Raw genomic sequence first — 20,094 nt, 5'->3', positions numbered from 1 at the left:
CTGAAAGCGGCGCGCTACAAAGGAGCTAGCGGATCACGACTATTAATGACAGACATGATGGAACTTGTGGTCAACGGTGAAATGACACCCCAATTAAATGGGAGTCAGAACCCCCCCCAAAGTCTCGTCCACACTTACATGGCGTTGTCGCCCAGCTCTTCGTACAAGTTGTTGGCGGCGCCCCCTCCGGGTTTGCCGCTCGGCAGCGCCATCTGGAGGCGGGCGGTCTTGGCACACTCTTCTTGCCGCCTGCGGAGGAAGGTAGAGAGTTAGACATCTGAGGCACCCCCGCCCCCCCGCCACACGCGCCCTTGACAAAGACCGCATGCCGACCGCGGGCAATTAGCGACATGGTGCGCTGCGACGGGGGTGATCACAATTGTGGCACTCGGCATGGCGATTTCAGCCAACAAGTTCCGTTCTCGTTGCCTCGCGATAATACGGCCGTAAACCGGAAAAGAGCGGTACCGCGACTTTGCGTTTCAAATGCCGCATCTCCTTACTTGAGTATGCTTGTTTTCACCTTGAGCGAATTGTCATTCTTTTTCCCAATTTGTCATGTTGCGAATGACCACGAGGGGGCTTACGGCGCCCCCCGCTGCCTCGGCAGACACTCGATAGCCTGCAAATATGCAATTTCAAATCGACAGGTTTTATTTCTTTCTTTATCTTTCGTCGCTAGCGATAAAACCGCCGTGACGAGTGCTTTCGCGTGAACATACGAAAAACTGGACTCACTCTTTAAATCTGCCGATGAGCGGTTCGGTGGGGAAACGTGGAGAGAGCGACAGGGAGACAGATTAGTGACGCTTTCGAGCATCAATCACACCAATATCCAAGTTGGAGTTGTTAAAGAAAAACAAAACGTGAGCGCCGCTCTCGGTTAATTATCTTCATTTGTGAAGAGGATCTGCTGTGTTTGTATGCGTTGCTGTTGCGTGCGCGTGTTCGGGGAGCGGTTGTTCGAAGGCTTCGGATGACCACAACCCGGACGCTACTTTGCGGTCGCTTCATCGTGGCGTTTCATGTTCGCTGTTGGCATGAGGCGAGAGCGCCCGTGAGACCAAACGACACGTTCGGGCCGCTTTAGTTTACTTTTGGATGAGTCTTCGTCAAAGCCGTGTTATCCGCGCGCGTCTCCGAGAGAGGAGGGTGCCAACGTGTGCTCAGCAACTGTGTTTGAATCAATTCCAATGAAGTGTACTTTGAGGGGCTAGACCATAGAAAATGTTTGATCAAAATGATGTCTTACGGATTGGCACCGATTGCGTTTGGGCCCGGAGTGTGCGCGTGCGCGCAACTGAGTTGAGGTCAACAGATTCCTTCACTCGGCGTGCGCATACTGCCTGTAGGTGACGATCACGATGAGTATGGCGGGCACGCAGCAGACGATGATGATGACCGCCAGGGCCAACAGCGCCCCCTCCGTGTAGCCCACAGTCTGCGCGGCCTTCTTCGCGCCGGTCGCCGCTTCCGGCGTTCGGATCTCCAGAACGCGCCCTCCGGGGGGCATGAAGGGCCGGAGGGCTTTGTTGATGTCGAGGAGCTTGCCGTGGAGAAACCTTGCCAAACGCACGCAGATAGATGCCCATTTCCAAGCGGCGCTGGCGTCGAGCGCGCTTCTCGCTCGGCGCGGTTCTTACTTGCGGAGCTCCTGCGTGGAGACGGCTCTATTGGTCAGCGGGTCGATAGCGTAAACGGTTAGGTCCGATTTGGCGTAGTCCTCTTGCTCCAGCCCGTCGCCGTGACGGCGGGGGCCGATGGCTTCCACGAAAACCCGAGCGCCGGGAATCTGCTCCCCAACGTAGTGCTCCAAAACCCTGGCGAGGAAAAAGCCCGCGGCTTTCGTGTCAGATGAGGTGATGCGCGCCCACGCGCGAGCCCCCCCCCCCCCCCTCAACTATTTAGAATACTGAAAGCAAGGGCACACCCCCTGCTGCGCAACCCCGCAAAACACCTGCTCGCAGCGGGGAAGGTGCCTTTCTAAAAATATCCCGCTCAAGCGCCCGTCGAGAAAGAAGGAGATCGCGAGCGCAGATGTTGTGCGCCGGTCGTTACCTGAGCACTTTGTCTTTGTTTCGGTCCACATAGGCGGGCGGGACGTTTGACACGACCACCTGCATGTCCAATCGGTTCACCACCGACACCTGCGAGTGAGAAAAAGGCAAATGACAATCCTGAGCGTGAAGCGACGAGCACCTCGGGTGAAATGCAGCCAAGTAGCCAACGGGGACACCGATTTGCCCACGCGGGGCCGCCGCCGTCCCGTCGCTTTGGAGAAAATACTCGCCACGATCTCCGCCTCGCCGCTGTGCCCTCGCCCGCCGTCGTCCGTGGCGACCACCCCCAACCTGAAGTAGGACCGTCGCATGTTGCGGTACACCATGGCCGTTTTTAGCACGCCGCTGAGCGACTCGATGACGAAGCCGTCTTTCCCGGCCGGGGGGGCGTCGACGAGGCGGTACGTGACGGAGCTGTAGTTGCCCGTGTCTCGGTCCAGGGCCTGCAAGACGATCGCGCTTCAATGAGCGACGTTCGCAATGCGGCGGCCGGCGTCGATAGCGCGATTGTCGCAATTCGGTCGGTGGCGTCATCGTAGCTTGGATCAAACGATTCTGGCGGGCTCACGGCGGGGGAGATTTTTCTGAAAAAATTCTTTCTTTTCTTTTCGTCCCGGCCAGATTTTAGATCCGCTTCCCACCCCGTCGCGGCCCCCTCTCGCACCGACCGAGTCGCAATCGCGGCAGGGAGACGCGGGGTCACGGTGCATCCGAGCGTCGGCGGCGCGGTACCTGCACTTGCAAGACGGAAGTGAACGTTTTGGCGTCCTCCGCCACTCCCCCGATGTAAAGAGGGCTGGTGAAAACCGGCCAGTGGTCGTTCTCGTCCCGCACGTCAATCACCACCGCCGCCGTGTTACCTGAAACGCAGGCGCGCTGAATCGAGTTCGGAATAAGAAGGAAAACCGCAGCGCCGCGCGGCGACAAGGCCGCCGATCGGTTGCTCGTGGGGAAATCATAGTCGGAGCGCCGTCCGCGTGCAAACGGCGCAATTTGAGTCACGGCTGCGGCTCCTTTTGATGAGAGAAAAACGCGAGCGCCCGGTCAATGTGATCTGATGGCCGATGTGAGTGTGGCGTGTGGATTTTGACACGGTTTGTTCTCTCTTTTCCCCTCCAGATCCCGTGTCGCGACGCACAAAGGACGACTGTCTTGGCAAGCTACCGGGACGGACACCTCGCCGGGCGCCGAAGATGACGCCGTTTGGGATCAAGGGGGGGGAAAGTCAAGCAAGCGGCAAGTTTTGCAACGCAAAGTAAGAGACGACGGCGGCGCGGAACTTCATCCCGCAAGGACAAGGTAGGCCAACGTCACGCTTCAGCTAGCCGAGAGCGGCTCACGCGTCCACTCGGATTCAATTCAATTGAATTTCTGTACGTGGAGCAATTTAACATATACAATAAAGAGTAAAACAAATCGGTAACAAAGACGCTAGAAAGTACCGAACAGTAAAAGCAAGACCAAATCAAAGTCACGCTGAGTGGAACGCCAAAGAACGCAAGTGAGTTTTGAGGAGGCTCGCCCAATGTTCAGCGGGAGGTCGTTCCAGAGAGAGGGACGTACGTCACTTGCGTGTTTCATCGAGAGCAAAGTGCGCGACCCAACCATCCGGTGAAACATGCGAATTGTGCGAGCGGTGGCTTCTGCGCAAATGCAATTGATTTGAGCGCGGCGTAGCGGGCTAAGACGCGTCCTCCCGCGTCTGCTTCGTACCGAACGGCGTCCTTGTCATTGTAACGAACTGCCAAGCGAGGCCGCGCCCGCCGGCACGTCGGCCTTAATCGGCCGCGCGGACACGGACCGTCTGACGCGCCGACGGACGCCGGCTCATTCTCGTCCCGTCCGGCCGCGGCGAGCCGACCCGCCTCGGGCTCCGGGAACTCACGTACTCTTGGAGGGGGCTCGGAGGTCGGAGGAGACCACCCCGGCGGTGTCCGCTTGGACCTTGAGAACGTAGCTGGAGTCGGCCTCGTAGTCCAGCGCTTTGGCCGTGCGGATTAAGCCCGTTTGATTGTTTAACGCAAACACACCTGCGAGGGAGAGAACGGGTCGGGAGGGGCTCCCGCATCAAAGGGACGATTGGTACGATTGGGCTACTCCGTACGAACGGCGAGCGGGGACCGATGCGGCTCCCCCGTGTAAATCGCCGCCTCCGTCGGAAGAAGTTAGGCGAGCTCCTTTTTGTCGTCGCCGTCGGCGGAAGGTCAAAAGGCGTCGCCGAGGCGCCCGCGCTTAAGCCTCGCAAGCCGCGGCGTGCGCTCACCTCCTCGGTTGCCCTCCACGATGGAGTACACGATGCTTTGATTGACGGCGGCAGCCAGGATGACTCCCACGGGGGTTCCCACCGCAGCTTCCTCGCTCACGGGCGGAAACCTGGCAAGGCATCGGTCCGGCACATTCCTTATGATCCGTCGCCGTTTTCCCTCCTTCTCTCTCGTACTTGATTTACGTCTCGTCTGAAGGCCCGCGGCTCCCTCGGGGGCTACTTTGTTGACCTTCCCGTCGTTTCGCTTTAAAGCGGCAACGTGACGACAGACGGTGTAAAACGGGGGTCCCCGAACCCCCGTCAAGCGTCCCGCGCCGTACCCGGCCCGGCGGCGGAACCAAAGCGCTTCGTTCTCTCTGGTCCCCGTTTGAAATCCATCTCCGTTGTCGCTACTACCTTCGTCCTCGTTAGCGCGAAGCTAATTAGTCTCTCGGGTCCGGCGTCCACCTTTGCAAACTCGTTTCTTAGCGGCCAAATGTCCCCATCGCTACTTCCCGAACGGCGCGCGGGCGTGAAAGCTACGGACGCGCGTCGCCCGCCCGAAGGCCGTCCGAATGGCAAAAGCGCGATCCGTCGATCGCCGCCTGGATTCGGCGTACCTGTATTCCTCTCGGGTAAAGATGGGAATGACGGAGGGCTGAAGGACGGTGATCTCCACCGGCGCGGTGCTCTCCTTCACCGGCTCGCCGTCGTCGTAGGCCACCACCAGCAGCTGGCAAACGCACACGCCAGGGAAAAGTCGCGGGGCCGCTCGTTTGAACGGTTTGGGGCCGAAGGGTTATTTCCAAGCCGTTTAGAAGGCGCGTTTGGTCCGCGTCGGAAATGATCAATCGAGCCGCACCGGCCGAGGGACCTTCTCAGACAGACTATTGGACGCTCGTCCTAGCAAAGATCCCATTCTTAAAATGGAAGCCTTTCTGCCCTCGTATCTCGTTTTCAGTTGCAATCGCACAATGCTCGGAAGAGCCGAGAGGATTTTGAATCTCTTGCGGTTAATTAAAGCCCAGCGAAAAGACGGCATTTGCGTCGGCCGCAGCCCCGCGACCGACGACGACTTGGAAAAGGCCACTTGCATCGCGCGTCCTACATTGGCCGCGTAGGACTCGAAAGCTTCGAAACGTGGTCCGCTCAGCGCATAGTTTGAATGGGACCGGGATCGGCCGACGCGGACTTACGGTGAATGTGAGGTTGGGCTCCTCGTTGAGGTTGACTCTGGTGACGACATTGCCCGTGCGTTCCTCCACCTCAAAAATGCTGGCCGCGTACGAACGGGCCCCCCGGTCCACTCTGTAGCGCACCAGGCCGGCCGCCGTTCCCTGCGGACGCGACAGACGGCGCTCGGGCGTGTCTCGCGTGCAAAGAATGAATCGCGATGTCGTCGCAAGAATTGGATTCCGCGGCGATCAAACAAAATGGTCGGTCCCGCCGACCAAAGGAGAGATTCGCCTGACCTCAACCTGAAATGAAGCGTTGATGGCTCAAAGGTCAGTGGGGGTGAAGCAAGTCACAGTTACGGGGGCTCGGGGGCGGCCTTCCCGTTCCACAGTACCCGTGCCCGGTGTGAAAGCGCTCCTTTTTTTTCCCCTTCCGTTTTGTCGAGTCGACGCGCCCCCGCTTCGGACACGTACACGCGCTTTAAATCGAGTCGTCAAGCGGCTTCGCATTGCGCGCTTGAAAACGTCCGGAAGCGAAGCATACGGCCGCCGTGACTTTTATGGCCGGGCCACCCGGCGAGCGAGAACGTGAGCCGCCGCGAACGCGCGCCGAGTAAGTAAAACCACGGAGCGGAGGGCGAGTAGAAATCGAGCGCGGCATAAACGGCGCCGACCGCGGCGCGAAGGAAGCCGCGGCCGGGGGAGACCGAGTGACATCGCCGTTCCCGGGCGGCTCGCTCCGGTAACGGCGAGCGGGAGGGAGAGGCTCACCGCGGGGTCCGAGTCGTTGGCCGTCACCGTGGCCACCACCGTCCCCTTGGCGGCGTCGGGGGCCACCGCGCCGCGGTAGCCGGGCCGCCCGAAGACCGGAGCAAAGTCGTTGACGTCCTGCGGAGAAAGCGAGGCGGCCTCAGCGCACAAGAAGAAAGGAGCGCTCCGATCAACGGCGGCGAGCCACGCACCGTGATGGTGACCGTGACGGAGGCCACGCCCGGAGGCATGCTCCCCGCGCTGTCCACCGCCTCCACGGTGAAGGTGTGAGAAGAATTGGACGGCGTCAAGGCCTCAAAGTCCACCGCTTTGCGCACGGACAACTCCCCCGTCACGGGGTCCACGCCAAAGAGCCCGAGGATCTCCTCGCCGGCGCCGTCGCTTCGGATGCGATAGGTGAGGTTGGAGCCCAGATCGGCGTCGGTGGCCTGCGCGGGACGCGCCGCGGCTGAGAGAGCGCGACGGACGGCCCCGCCCCCCTCGGACGATTTCCCCCCTCGAGGTCCGGCGCCAAGAAAGCGGGCGCCCCGCTCACCTGCAGCCTGAGGATGACGGTGCCCTCGGGAGTGTTCTCCGGCAGCTCCGCCCGGTACGCCCGCTGGCCGAACACGGGGCTGTTGTCGTCCACGTCGAGGACCGTGACCGACAGCGTCAGCCTGGAGCGCCGCGGGTCGGCGGCGCCGTCGCAAGCCTCCACCGTCAGAAAGTAGTGAGCCTTCACCTTGGGCGGAGAGTCCCGCATGTTTTGCGCTTTGCCTTTCGCGTGGCGGGCGACGTGAGCGCCTACCTCCCTGTCCAGCGGCAGCGCGCTTCTGATGGCTCCCGTGGCGTCGATGGAGAAAAGCCTTTGATGGTTGACCAGTCGGTAGTGAACCTGGCCGCTCGCCCCCAGATCCGGATCGCCGGCCTAGTGTCGATCCGAGACGGCAGTCGTGCCGAGACACCTTTGTTTAATTCTTGCGTCGTCGTCGTTTGCGGTCATCGCGGTGAAAAACTTCAAAGCGGCCGCGTTCACCGACGCAGGAGAGCGCTCGCTCTCTGCAAACGCGCACCGACGCGAGCCTGACGGCCGGCGGGCCTAATTAGAACCTTGCGCGGGCTTTCGCCCATCCTCGCCGTAAAAGGCGGCGGCTCGATTTAATCGAGAGTCTCGGCGGCACTCGCGCGGGAGGAGACGCGGGAAAGTAGATCAGAGCGTCTGTAATGAGGTGTCGCGGCGGAGGCGCGCGGGCGGGACTTATGTGCGACGTCTCAGTTGGGGCCCCCAAAAAAATGGCCTTATCCAGGTTGTTCTTTTTGGAGACGATCAAAGAAAATGCTCGGAGAGAAAGTCGTGCCAACCGCCGCCCTAGCTTGCGTTGACTCCAACGATAGCAACGATGTCCTTTGCTTTCATCTTTGTCAAGTTTGAAAGGCAGATGAAATTGAGTTGTGCGAGTGTGTTTGTGCGTTCGTCGCTACCTTGACCTGTCCGACGAATGCGTGATCCTGCTTTTCGCTCACAGTCAGATTCACCGGCATTGAGGGATCGAACAGCGGGTCGTTGTCGTTAACGTCGGTCACCACAATGTTCACCGTCGCGCTGGAGGTCTGCGCGCGCGCACACACACACATATTTATATACATGCGTGTGTGTAAAAAAAAAAGTTTTTTCAGTTGCGACCTCTCTATCAGCAAAATGTAAACAAAACGCAAATCATTTTTCAGAAAATACTTGAAAGCGTCCATGACGTGACGTGACGCGAGTGTTCTTACCCCATCGGGCCGCTCGTCCGAGGCCGTGACCACCAGGGTGTAGTGGTCCAGTGTCTCCCTGTCGAGAGGTTTGGCCAGGACCAAATACCCCGAGCTGAGGAAGAGGGAACGCGCATGCATCAAGCGACATTCATCCCCGGGGGGAGGGGGGGGGGGGCATGAATGCAAAAATAGAAAAGAAGCCAAGCGGCAACGTTTGAGTGTTTTTCGTGGCGATCTTGTCCTCGGACGCGTCAACCCTGGCTCATGAGCGGCTTTGCTGTCCAGTTGGGAGGGGTATAGTAGCCCACCGGCATTTGGGAAATGGTGTTGTTGCGCGCTTCCTTTGGCAGCATCTTGTCATACTTTTTGAGGAAACTGTCGGGCTGAGGTGAAGCACGCTGATGTCATTCTTGACTCTATATCCCCCCCAAAAAAAAGATGCATTGACTACACTGTGTCATCTTCTAATTAGGTTTTTGAAATCCAACCCTTTTGCAAAATGGGCCGATGCGCACGTTTGTCCCCGCAGGGCGTGATGGCGTTGGCGCCAAAGCGCCAGTCAGCACGCCTTTGTCGTCGCAATCGGAGAATGCAGCGAAAGCTCAGCAAGAGTCCTTCTCCGATGTGTGACAAAGCCCATCCAATCTTCCTCCAACGTGGAGATGAAAGTGCTGCTTTCGTGGGCTTTTTTCTTTTTTTTGGAATCCATATTTTTACAATGCCATTCGAAATCCTGCGTCTTAGCTTCCTGGCCGCCGATCAACATTAGGGGCCATCATTTGATCTGTTCATTTATTTATTTCTTAGCTCCGCACGTCATCCCTCTGTTTCTCTTTGTGAATATAATTCCCTGGGTTTGCCCCGCCCCCCTCCCCCCGAGAAATGTAAATAGACCTTCCCCGGTGGCGGCGATGCATTTTTGACGCCATGTAAATGAATAAATAGAGCGGTGCGCCTTTGCTAATGTATGTCGCTCTCTCAGATGGCAATCGTTGACGCAAGGATCTTTTGGAGCCGTTATTGTCTCTCCGGCGGTGTTCGGTGAAGCCCGTCGCTCGTGCAAAATTGTCCTTTTTCGCTCGTACTGCCGCTCGCATGATGGCCTCCCCAAGTAGACGATGGATGGATGGGATGAGTAACACCCCGCTCCCGAGGGCACGCCATCCGGCTTCACCAATAACCGACGGCACTCCGGGGATCTTTATGATTGGATCTGATGATATGTCGTGTCGCGTTTTGATCCGGAAGGCGCCGGCCTCAAAGGCGGCGAGCTTACCCGCTCTCCAGTAAAAACTGCTCACGGCGATCCCCGCGGTCGATCCTGTAGACGATGGGGTCCCCCTCTCGATCGGTGGCCTGAGATGACGATTTAAGGCCGCGGCGTTAGGATTTGTTTCCCGCGGCTGTGCGCTCGGCACAAAAAGCGGGCGCCGGCGCTCCCGGCGGCCGATCTTAGTTCGACCTTTGTTGATCGGCGCGATGAGCGAGAGTCACCGCGGACCGTCGGTCGAAGCCCGGCGGCGGCGGCCAAACGTGGCCGTCCCCGATACTTAGTGAGGAGCGGATGCGCTTACCTGCAGGTTAAGCAGCGACGCCCCCGTCCTCATTGCTTCGCTAATCTCCAGGCTGTAGCGCTGGCGGGGGAAGCGCGGAGGACTCTGGTTGTTGGGCGGCAACACTTCAATGTAGACCGTTGTAACGGACGACCTTGAGAGGATGACACGAGACCGCCGCAAATGGGCCCTTTGAGCTTTGGGGTTTGCTTTTGCCGTTGTTGTTTTTGCACTCGGCGTTGGATCGATCAAGTCAACGAGAGCAACTTTTGGGTGCTCTGGCCGAGCTCGGGGAAAGCTTTTGTCTCCGTATTCCTTCATTTGCGTCGGAGCCCTCGGAAGGTGACGATGCTCGGGGCCCTTCTCTTCGTTATGCGGCGCGTAGTCTTTGGGAAGGTCGCTTCGGCCCAGAGCTCAATGTGCGGGGAGGTCCGACTCGAATGCGCGGCGCAAGAAAAACGAGAATGGCGGACAAAAGCCTTTTTTGACCTTCTGTGAGGTTCTGCCCCGTTGTCCGAAGCTTCCACGGTCAACGCGTAGCTCCGACCCACAGATAGGCCCGCGCCCGCCGCTACGGTCAGGATGCCGGTGCTGCAAACGCAAAACAACGTTTCAGAGACGGGAAGTGAGAAAAAGAACGCCATTCATACATGCGCACGCTACCAAATACTACAACTACTTAATGGTGTGTTTGTAAGAAGCTATCGCACGGGCCGGTTTGAAAGCATATCGTCATTGTCGTCGGTATTTGAGAGGGGGGGGGGGGGGGGGAAGGATCGTTTAGATGTCACGTGAGCAAAAACGATTGGCAAAAAAAGAGATCAAAGCCGCGGTCTACTGCTGATTAGGGGGAAAAAAACCTTGTCGAGATTAAAAAAAGGTGCGGTTACCTGTTGCCAAGCAGAAACTGGCCCCGATCCCCCGCCACGATCCGATAGCCGACCCGGCCGTTGGGACCCTCGTCCTCATCGACTGCCGACAGCTGCGAGAAAGCGCGGCGGATTGACCCGAGCGCCCCATTTCCAGCATCCAAAAGTGCCGAGGACGCGTCCAAATGCACCTGCAGCACCGTTTCTCCGGGCGCCGCGTCGGTGTACAGGTGGACGTGGTAGGACACGTTAGCGAACGTCGGCGTGTTGTCGTTTGCGTCCAGCACGGTGACGGTCACGGCCACCGGAGCGCTCCGCCGGACGCCGTCCGACGCTCGCAGCTACGACGACAAAAGGCTTCCGTTTGGCTCGGGGACGTAACAATCGCCGCGTGCGCCTCCGGGCCGCCGGCCGATCGTACGCCGCGGGAGCGTTTCAAGTCGAAAAGAAGCCATTCGTACGCCGCGTCGTCGGCATTACTCTCGGTGGCGGCCGGCCGGTAGAGGGCCTCGGAATGTATCTGCGTGCGTCGAATGCGACCCGTCATCTCGCGTCGTCGCTAAAGTAAGGGAGGGACTCATCTCGGAGGACGGGCGACCGTATCGGACTTACCGTGAAGGCGTACGAGTCCCGCGCCTCCCGATCCAACGGCTGCGCCAGAGTCAAGTATCTTGCGATTCCGCCGGGCGACACGGCAAACACGTCGGAGTAGCCGTCCAAAGACAGCCGCAGCTGAGGATCCCTGGTCTGGTAGAAGGACGCGGACGTAGGGGACGATGAGCAAACGCTCCCGTCTTGATTCCTGAGGAGAAACTTAAGCGGCGACCAGACGCGAATAATCATCTCGTGACCGACTGCCGTGATTAGAGATGCTCCGTGCGATTCGCCATCAATGTGGAGTTCCAGGGAATGTGCACGTAGCAGCCATTTGCTTTGATGCATGAGCAAAGAAATACGATTTCTGTAGCGGCGTTCTTCACTCGAACATTCTCGAAAGGCCGATCCACGGCAACTTTGGCGCACGGCGCGGGAGCCCCGCGGGATCGAAAGCCTGACTGGGCACCACGCGTGCTTTTTTAGTTGAGGCCTGTTTGTGCTTTCGCCTCTCGTTTGCGATGACTTTCTGCTTTTCTTGTTTGTTGTGGCTCTGAATTCTTTTCGCCGCCGGCGCGGCACTTTGGAGGGAGCGGCGGTTGCGCCCGAGAAATACACTCGAGCGGCGTCGAGTCCAGTTTGCTCGGCGTCGGGCTTCTTTGCGAGCGCGTCGCATTCCTCCTTGATGTGACGGAGACAAAAAGAGGCTTTTCGTCGGCCGCGTCGGCGCACGAAAGCTCACCTCCTCCACGTCGTTATCCAGCGCCACGACGGCCAAAGGCTCCGACAGGCCGGCGTCGGCGGCCACGCTGGTTCCCGCCGGCGAGCCCTCCGCCACGTAGCCGTGGTAACTGCTCTCCAGGAAGTACGGCGCCCGGTTGTTCTCGTCCAGCACCTCGATCTGGAGGCTGGCGAAAGCCGGCAACGGGTGCCCGTTGTCCTGCTCGGCCTGCGAGCCAGAACGGGGGGGGGGGGGGGGGGGGGCTATTGACAGATGGCAATGGCAAATGCGCTCTTGTCCACTTGGTGCTGCGCTGGGATTCATGTGAATGGATCTCAACGTGGCCCTGTTGGAACGACGTCCTCGAAGGAGATGTCCTTTTTATTTGGGGGGGCGGGGGGTGTTGAACTTTCAAACCCTAGCGTTGGCAGCCTTGTGAAAAGGACACGCCGTACGCTATGCATAGTCCCGGTCTTCCGATGCGCAAAAGCCTTGGCCGATGTTCAATCTCTCACCTTCACAATCAGATCGAATTTGCGGCACAGTTCTCTGTCGACGGGCTTCCGCAGCGAGAGCTCAGCGGTGCTTCTGTTCAAGCTGAAATATTCTGCGTAGGATTCTGGTTTGCCTGCGAGGGGAGGGGGAAAAAAAGTCATGGGTTTCAACAAAAAGAAATGTCAAAGTCTCGCCGCGGAATATTAAAGGGGGGCGGAGTTCGGGGGGTGGACGCGCCGAACGCAGCTCTCCGCGGGTGGGACGCGGACACTCGTAAGACGTACGCGGCATCGCTCCGCAGGGAAATGGAGCGCCGACGGCCAAAGCGCCGCGCGCGCATCGTCCCGCTCGTCCTCGAGCCGCGTCTCGATAGCTTGGATTTATTTGACGTCGCCCCCCAATGGTTTCTTGGTCAAGGGGGGAAAAAAAAAAAAAAGTTTGTTCACCGTGCAAAGCCCCCCCCCCCCCCCCCCCCTCTCTGAAACATTTCAACTCTGTCAATAATCATGCTGACCTCGTCGTCTCTGCCACCGAAGCAAACGCAAGTGACATTTAGGAGTTACTAATGCATCTTCCCCCCCCCCCGAGATGTTTCAAATCGATGCGTCTTGTCAGAGGAAAAAATAGCAAATGAATTCACGGCAAATGTCGGCGAGAATGAAAACTTGGGGCGATGAAGCCGCGCGCGCTTGTGTCAAGTCATGGACCGCATGACTTTAACGTTTGAATTGACGCGTCGGCGGGCCGGCCGCGGCCTGCTGCTGACTACCGATAAGAAGGAAGCGTCAGATCACCCGAAAAGCGCTCAGTTTACTCATTCGCTCGTGCTGAAATCACAGCAGTTGTTGTATTTGGGACCGTGTCTCTCCTCATCCCGCCTCAGACCAGGATGAGTTTCGCTTTGTAGGAAATGCAACGCGCCGGTCCACGTCGAGACGTTTGCGCATTGGCGGCAGGGAGGGAAAGCCCAAACTTTTGTCGCGGGTCATCTGCGGAATCGACCTGCCATATCGGCATCTGCGTCTTCGCGGAAACACAATGACGGCAAATACGTCCGCGATACGAACCGAGAGACCTCTCGCGGTCGTGACGGACCATTCTAGGATGTTGTTGTTGGGGGTTTTTTCAACCCACCAATGAGGATGGAGTAGACAATTCCCGGCCTGTCCGACGGAGGTTGGATGTTCCGGTCTTGATCCGCGGCTCGAATGGGCGGAGTCACATTGAGGGGGTTCGCCTTATTCTGGAGACACCGGCACAATGGCTTTGATTAGATATGCCGGACGGTATTCAGACGGGTTTGTGCGTGCGTGTGTTCGGGCATGTTTGTACAGTATAGATGGTTCAATTCCTCGCTGAGGAGAAAGAACACGTGACACGTCGAAATGCGTTGCGATTGCGCTCAATGGCATGAGCGAGTGCCGCTTGTTCTGGAGCGACGCGACTCGAACGCCAGTCCGAGCGAAAAGACCGTCGGCTGTTGAGCGCGAGCGGGTCCTCGCGACTTTGTCATGTTTCCAAAGTGGGCTTCGCTTCCGGCGCGGTCGGGGGCAGCTCGGGAAACGGGACGGCGCGGCAAAGTGACGCGAAGGCGCCCGTTCCGAAGGCGAAGGCGAAAAGGCCGACGGCGGCGGCGTCGCGTCCCTTACCGGCTCGGTCAGCTCCGGCACGTTGGACTTGTAGGTGACGGGGCTGCAGTCGCGGCCGCGGCCCACCGGCGTGCACGGCAGGAACACGGGCCCCAGGTCGTCGCCGTCCAGGACGTCCACGGTCAGCGTGGCGGTGGCCGTGCGCCGCTCGCCCGGGTCGGGCGCCCGGTCCTACCGTGGGCGACATTTGCCGGATCGGTCGCGACGCTTCACCGTTACCCCCTTCACCGTTACCCCCGGCACTCACGTTAGCGCGTATGACGAGCAGGTAGCGCGTTTTGTCCTCGTAGTTGAGGCGTTCTCTGAGCACCACGGCGCCGAACAACGTCAGCGGGATGTCGAAGCTTCCGTTGGCCGTCTGAAGGGGGACGCAAAACGCACGTTGACCTTCCGCCGATGACGCGACAAGCGTCCGCCGCCGTCTTCGAGGCCGTTTAGGCCCGTGAACTTTTGCTCGGGAGCCTCCAAATTAAATCGAAAGAGAAAATAACAGACGCGGCGTGCGAGGCGAATTTCTTGGTCGGAATCATCGGCGGATCTTTGAAAAGTCGATTCAAAAAGTTGCGGCGTGATTGTCACTTTTGGTTTCACTTTAGGCGGCGCAAACAAACAAACAAAGTCACTTTCGGCTCCTTTGGCGAAACGCATTTTTGCTGACGAACGGCCCGGTCGAGAACTCACCGGGTCCGCGGGGTTGTACCGGATGGTGTATTCTATCTGCCCGTTCGGACCGTCGTCGATGTCGGTGGCTCCGTTGTTGCCCGAAAAGCCGGAGAAGACGGTGGTGCCCACCGGAGTCAACTGCAAGCACGACACGCCTTTGTCACCCGGCCGTCGTCGCCCATCGGATTCCCGTAGAATTCGGTCCGTGCTAAACCGAGGCGAGAGTGACACCGCGTCCGAGAAAAAGGCCCTTCTCCGAATGGCCTTGCCCCTTTTTGCTCCTTTCCGGCACACAAGTTAAGGCCCATCCGGGATTGACCGATCAGAGAAAAGACCTTCTCCCGCGCGCGCCCCGAAGCTCCCTTGTATTCGTTGCCGTTTGACTCGGATTCGATCTTGGTTTGAGCGTCTCGGTGACCGATTGATGGCTCTGTTGTTGTATATGCGCTAGTTGCTCCATGTACAGAGCGACGGCGGGACGTAGCGCAAGTGCGGCGGGAGGACGGGCCGCGAGGGTCTGCCGGGCGCGCGCCGCGTTACCTCGCTCACGGCCACGTAGTATCTGGGCTGCCGGAAACGCGGCTTGTTGTCGTTGCGATCGCGCACCACGATTCGCACCTCGTGTAGGATCACCGTGCCAACCAGCTCGTTGGTACACTGCACCTGAACCACAATGGACTGAATGTACGAGGGAGGCTGCGAAACAAAAGGCGAGAGCCATGGGCGGGGGTTTTTTTTTTCCTTTCTCACTTTGCCAATCACGCCACAGCAGTCCAAATCGATGACGTTGGCCAACTTACGTCTCTGTCCAGAACGCGTCCGGTGCTGTTGAGGTAAAGGGCTTGTTTGGAAGAGTCCAGAATCACCCAGCGGTTGTGGTTGTCCCTCAGAGACAGGGAGATGGTCCGCTCCGGACCCTCCGCCACGCCGTTGATTTGCATGTTCTCCACCAACAACGTTCCTGGGGGGGGGGGGGGGCAAAGCGCAATGACTGGCGAGGCATCCGCTCGCTCCTCGCGAGTATTAACGCGCGCCTTGCTCATTGGCAGCTATCGAAAAGGTCCGTCGGGGGCGAGGACTGTCGTGAAAGTTGTTGATCGCGGGGCGCCAACTCCAAGCGAGCGGCCGTCACTCCGAGAGAAGGCCTTACCGTTGGGACTCTCCTCGTCTATGGCCACGATGGTAGCGGGAGGACCCGATCGAGAAAGTTTACATTCTGAGAGAGACAAAAAGAGATCGTAGCCTCGGATGAGTGCGGCCCGTTCCGCTTCAAAGACGATTTCAACCAGCCGACATTGACGGAGAGGAGGAAAAGTGCAAATAGTTCTCACCCTCATATTGCCAGTCTGCAGCACGAGACCCGCCGGGGGGGGGGGAGAAAAGGACAGATGAAGGAAAAGTCCAAAAAGGGGGAGGAAAGATTCGCAATAAACAGCTTTTGAGCTTACGAAAACATGCGCATTCCACATTGACGTTCTTTCCGCCTGAATTCAGAAGCGGCATCCGCACTTTTGGAAAAAAGACAAATGCCGCAAACTTATTTTGCAGCCGAGCCGCAGTCCGGACATTCCCGACCTGGAACGCCTTGTCGTTTTTGGTGTCTTTTTTTGGTTTTAACGGCGCCAATAATTTAGAATTTGCGCAAGGCGGCATCGTCTGGCGCGCGGGCGATGCGAATCCAAGTCACGCCTCCGCTTCGCGCCGGCGCTAATTGACGGCCGGCGACAGCAGAGTGATGCGCGCGGTAAACAATGGCGCTTCCAAAAGCGCAGATGCTTATTTGCGAGCCCAATTCAAGCGTTGGCGTCTCTGAGCCGCAAGCCGACTCTCGGGTCTCCCGCGCTCGGAAGCGTCTCCGTCCTGTGCCGCGCGCCATCTGCTTTCGTTATCGCGCCGCCGCTCTCGCTCCGAAACGTTTCGGGCTTCTTGCCGCAGGAAAAGCTAAGCTAGCCAGTTCGCTCGGCCTCGGGAAAGAGAGTTTTGTGGGAGTGGGCGCCGCACTGCCCTTTTTTTTAAAGGCCCCGTCATTTGGGACTAACTTGAGGTGGCTCCACTCAACAATGAGAGGAGTTGGGAATGAATGAAATAACCCCCCCGCCCCCCAGCTCCCAACCACGCACTTGATGCCCTCATCTTTGTGGCCTCAGCTGCGTATCATGCACACCGGTGTCGGCTAAAGGCCAAGCAGATAAATCTCAAGGACCAAACGCTTAACGTAATCCGAACGTTCCGACGAATGGAGCCGAAAGCCGCGCGGGGACGGCGCTGAGCTTTCCTACCGCCGGCAGCCAGGGCTTCTTTTCTGCTTGGAACGTTTTTTGTGGAGATTGACCGGTTCCAAATTCGTTCGTGTCGCTCGGCCCCTTGGTTTCAAGCTTTAAGAGGCAAGGCATTTTGGAATTTGATGCACCGCAGAAACGAGCTTTGCTGACAGCGACGAGGCGCTCTAAAGCAGCCACGCCGGCCTTATGCCGGTCCACGCGCGGGCTCTCGAGTTCTCGATCTTTTTTTTCTTCCGCCTCCTCTCCGTGCACTTGTGGCCAACAACCGGGCGCTCCAAGCTACGACTCTTTTTCGGCAGTTGTCATTTGCAATATATTTAGCCACAACTCTCTAAATTCAGTGGACAGGGCCATCGTCTGCAGAAAATACGCTTACCGTCAGTGTCTTGGGCCCGACAAGTTGATAGCAGCAGCAGCAGCAGCAGCGAGAGCAGCTGATAAGCGCCTCGGATCGGCATTGTCCCGGGCCGTTTGACCCCGGCGCGTGACGGCGGCCCCGCGAAGAGCATCTTCACCACCTTCCTCTGCGCGGGGAGGAGGAAGAAAAAATGCAACCACGGTGACCATTTTGAACGTCACAAGTGGCCGAGGGAATTGAGCTCCAAGTGAAAAGGCGGCCGCCGTTGCGTTTCCATCCTCTCCATATACCTCATGGGTTAACTTTGCCGGCTATTTCCCAGGAGGTCGCCTCGCCTTCTCGACGCACTTGGGCAATAATTGGAATATTTTCAACAGCCGGAATCGAAATTGGCGACGCGACGGCTTCGTGTCAACGCAGCCGACACTTGTCACTGTTTACGCCACTTGAAGCGGCGCCGAATAATTTGAGCAATTTGTGGCATTTCCACGCGCCCGCCTCCGAGCGCTCTTCTTTTCCAAACGTTGAATGTTGAGAGGAGCAGATTGCGGGGCGGGGGGGGGGGGGGGGGGAGAACCCGCCTTCCCCAAATTCGGAACGTTAAAGATAAAAATGCAGCCGGGCCTTGAATGCACTTTCGCTGAACAGCAATTCAGTCTGCTGATGCCTCAAAGGTTTGTGGAAGCATTTGAGCTGCAATGTGCCAAGTGACCCCCCCCTCTAATAATCGTCACGTCAGTGTCATCTATTTCCGCTTTCAACCGTAAAGTGACCTCATTTGCCGTTAGTCACATTCATGAGCGGGTGCCCGGACCGGTGGCAAAGCGCCACGTTGATCGTAACATTGTATGGAAAGTGGAAGTGCAGCTTTTGAAACGCAGAAGAACTGAGACCAATGAAGCAAATGAAGCATTCCCCAAGTCCGCTTAGCTCGATGCTAACAACATGTCAGTGACGTATGAGGCAATTTGTGTTTTCCATCCCGGTAAGCTTCGCTAATGGCTGCTCTTCGGTCTTGTTGAACATCGTGCCGGAGCGTGGCAAGGCTGATGAGAAGTGAGCGCGCCGGCAACGCTCGCCGCTCGCCGCTGTCCGTTCGCGGACAAAATGTCATTTGGAAAAAAGGCCAGGAAAATCTTTGTGAATTAGCCTGAATCTAAAATAGGTTCTCAATCCATGGATTAACAGTCAATCGGTAAGTCACATTCTTAGTTCATTGATCCTTCTATGGGCCTTTTTACCCGTGCGGAAGTTGAAATCGGCCAATCGATGGCCATCTAACGCCGCGTCAAGCCTTAATATGAATGAATGGACTTGCTCATCCATCCATCGATAGCATCTATCTCTGTCCGGCCCGTAGTGGATTGACGAGCCACCCATCTCCGGAGCCGTCTCGGGACACCCTTGTTTTTTTTTCCGCGTAGCCCACCAGCGCCGGGCTCCCCCCTCCCCCCGCCGGCAACCTTTGACTTTCTCCTTCTGTTGGAGGCAGCAGGAGGCGGCGACAGCTTGCCCTCATTGAGCTAATCGGATGACCCCCCCCCCCCGCCCGCCCCCTTCCTAATCCGAGGCGCCGGCTGCCGCCAGGTAACCGGCTTGCGTTGGCGTGCCCGGCGCACCCCCGCTCGCTTACCTGTTGAAAACGCACGCGCGGCGGCCATTGGGAAAAAAAAAAATCGCGCCGAGTGGTCTTTTGTTCCCCATACGCCAAATTGGAGCGGAAAAGCGCAACTGCCGTCATCTGACTTTTTGGAGGCGAGCTCTCGTCAGACCCCGAAGCCCACTTGGCATGACTTTTGGCTGCGATCGTTGGCACATCTCCCGTCTCGGAAGCGAGCACTCGGAAGGCGCGTTAACGCCGCGGCCGCACTCACCGCGTTATCCTCCGCGTCGCGGCCACGGGCCGAACGTCCACTTTTCCGCACTCGGTCGCCGCGACATCCGGGAAAACGGTCCGGCGAATGACATCCACGTAACTCATCCGGACGCGCCTGCGCGACGGCGACGGGGGGGCTTCGCGACTCCTCGAGGAAAAAGACGAGCGGTGCCGCCTTCCCGCCGCGCCGATGAACAGGCGGTCTTTGGGTTTGCGTGGAAAAGCGGCCGCGCGCGGAGATACGTGAGCTCTGTGGCGGCGTAACGGTACACCTCTTCTTGTGTTCTCCCTCTGCTTTGGCAACCGGAGACGGGAGGCACCCGGTGGAGGCGAGTTGGGGGTTGGGTTGGGGGGGGGGGGGGGGCGAGAGAGCGAGAGAGGCGGCAGAGTCGGTCTTAAATGTACTGCCAGGCAAGAAGCATGTGCAGTCACGTGGTGATTGCAGGTGAAAATCAAGCACTTTGCCTTCCCGACGCCCCGACGAGCTGCGTGCTAATGGCAAATGGACGACGCCACCGACGGCCGCAATGCGGAGCACTTTCAAAATACAAAGTGCTGGACATGAAGTCAAATTCAAGCGTGTCAAAGCAAAGACGGCCGGATGATGTCGGCATCCTTCCGGGGATGGCTTCCTTTTCCTCTGCGAAAAAAGCGAGCAATTCCATTTTCAGTGGGAATTCACGGTGCGTCCGCAGGGCTGTCGTCGTACCGGCCCACTTGGCCACGGAGGCCAGACCGGAAGCGGCGGCGCAACGTCCGCCGAGATGAAGCGAAAAGGCTTTCTGCACATTCTATCCCAAAAAGTCCTCGCCGGCGTTGTTTTGCGTCATCCCGGCTCGCTCCCTTCTCGCATCGGCCTGCGAGAAACGCGGGCTCGCCAGCTCAAAGAAGCCTTTGCCCCAACGGTCCGACTCTGTCGTCAGAATTCGGATGATGCGGTCGATGCCTGATTGAAAAGACGGCGAGCGAGCGCAGCTGACTCGGGGGCGGGCCAATTAGAGCCCTCGCGCTACGCCGCCGGGATCTGACCCGCGCGTCCGACCGCT

General features: G+C 58.4%; 1 protein-coding gene and 1 long non-coding RNA gene across 13 annotated transcripts in view; one reads left to right on the top strand and one right to left on the bottom strand.

Annotated features, from left to right (window-relative positions):
* LOC147189336 (uncharacterized) overlaps positions 1–3,989 on the top strand; it is a 12,348-nt gene extending 8,359 nt beyond the window's left edge. The window contains exon 3 of the long non-coding RNA XR_015103983.1: positions 3,180–3,989. This is a non-coding gene — a long non-coding RNA (uncharacterized LOC147189336). The remainder of the gene's footprint in view (positions 1–3,179) is intronic.
* The window catches only part of LOC147189335 (protocadherin-15-like), a 27,181-nt gene extending 7,087 nt beyond the window's left edge, over positions 1–20,094 (bottom strand). For 6 of the 12 annotated variants that reach the window (XM_086138261.1, XM_086138262.1, XM_086138254.1 and 3 more), the window contains exons 1-35: positions 19,047–19,714; positions 17,191–17,338; positions 15,981–16,040; positions 15,864–15,878; positions 15,683–15,748; positions 15,333–15,493; positions 15,073–15,228; positions 14,551–14,670; positions 14,117–14,227; positions 13,870–14,040; positions 13,355–13,463; positions 12,241–12,353; positions 11,747–11,953; positions 11,023–11,157; positions 10,602–10,751; positions 10,432–10,523; positions 10,031–10,132; positions 9,563–9,695; positions 9,265–9,344; positions 8,007–8,100; positions 7,713–7,841; positions 7,039–7,158; positions 6,787–6,972; positions 6,443–6,679; positions 6,252–6,368; positions 5,502–5,642; positions 4,926–5,038; positions 4,324–4,433; positions 3,950–4,090; positions 2,793–2,920; positions 2,291–2,503; positions 2,059–2,147; positions 1,644–1,820; positions 1,344–1,562; positions 139–249 (exon numbers count right to left, since the gene is read on the bottom strand). In XM_086138261.1, the coding sequence (XP_085994387.1) occupies positions 139–249; positions 1,344–1,562; positions 1,644–1,820; positions 2,059–2,147; positions 2,291–2,503; positions 2,793–2,920; positions 3,950–4,090; positions 4,324–4,433; positions 4,926–5,038; positions 5,502–5,642; positions 6,252–6,368; positions 6,443–6,679; positions 6,787–6,972; positions 7,039–7,158; positions 7,713–7,841; positions 8,007–8,100; positions 9,265–9,344; positions 9,563–9,695; positions 10,031–10,132; positions 10,432–10,523; positions 10,602–10,751; positions 11,023–11,157; positions 11,747–11,953; positions 12,241–12,353; positions 13,355–13,463; positions 13,870–14,040; positions 14,117–14,227; positions 14,551–14,670; positions 15,073–15,228; positions 15,333–15,493; positions 15,683–15,748; positions 15,864–15,878; positions 15,981–16,040; positions 17,191–17,323 (4,439 nt within the window). In that variant the 5' untranslated portion in view covers positions 17,324–17,338; positions 19,047–19,714. Of the gene's footprint in view, positions 1–138; positions 250–1,343; positions 1,563–1,643; positions 1,821–2,058; positions 2,148–2,290; positions 2,504–2,792; positions 2,921–3,949; positions 4,091–4,323; positions 4,434–4,925; positions 5,039–5,501; positions 5,643–6,251; positions 6,369–6,442; positions 6,680–6,786; positions 6,973–7,038; positions 7,159–7,712; positions 7,842–8,006; positions 8,101–9,264; positions 9,345–9,562; positions 9,696–10,030; positions 10,133–10,431; positions 10,524–10,601; positions 10,752–11,022; positions 11,390–11,746; positions 11,954–12,240; positions 12,354–13,354; positions 13,464–13,869; positions 14,041–14,116; positions 14,228–14,550; positions 14,671–15,072; positions 15,229–15,332; positions 15,494–15,682; positions 15,749–15,863; positions 15,879–15,980; positions 16,041–17,190; positions 17,339–19,046 lie in introns of those variants that run through there. The other 6 variants (XM_086138257.1, XM_086138252.1, XM_086138260.1 and 3 more) reach the window with 6 other exon arrangements.

Source organism: Hippocampus guttulatus, chromosome 19 (genome assembly GCF_054856545.1).
Source record: "Hippocampus guttulatus isolate MCC_2025c chromosome 19, RoL_Hgut_1.0, whole genome shotgun sequence".
Classification (NCBI taxonomy): Eukaryota; Metazoa; Chordata; class Actinopteri; order Syngnathiformes; family Syngnathidae; genus Hippocampus; species Hippocampus guttulatus.
This window is presented reverse-complemented; position numbering and strand designations above follow the sequence as displayed.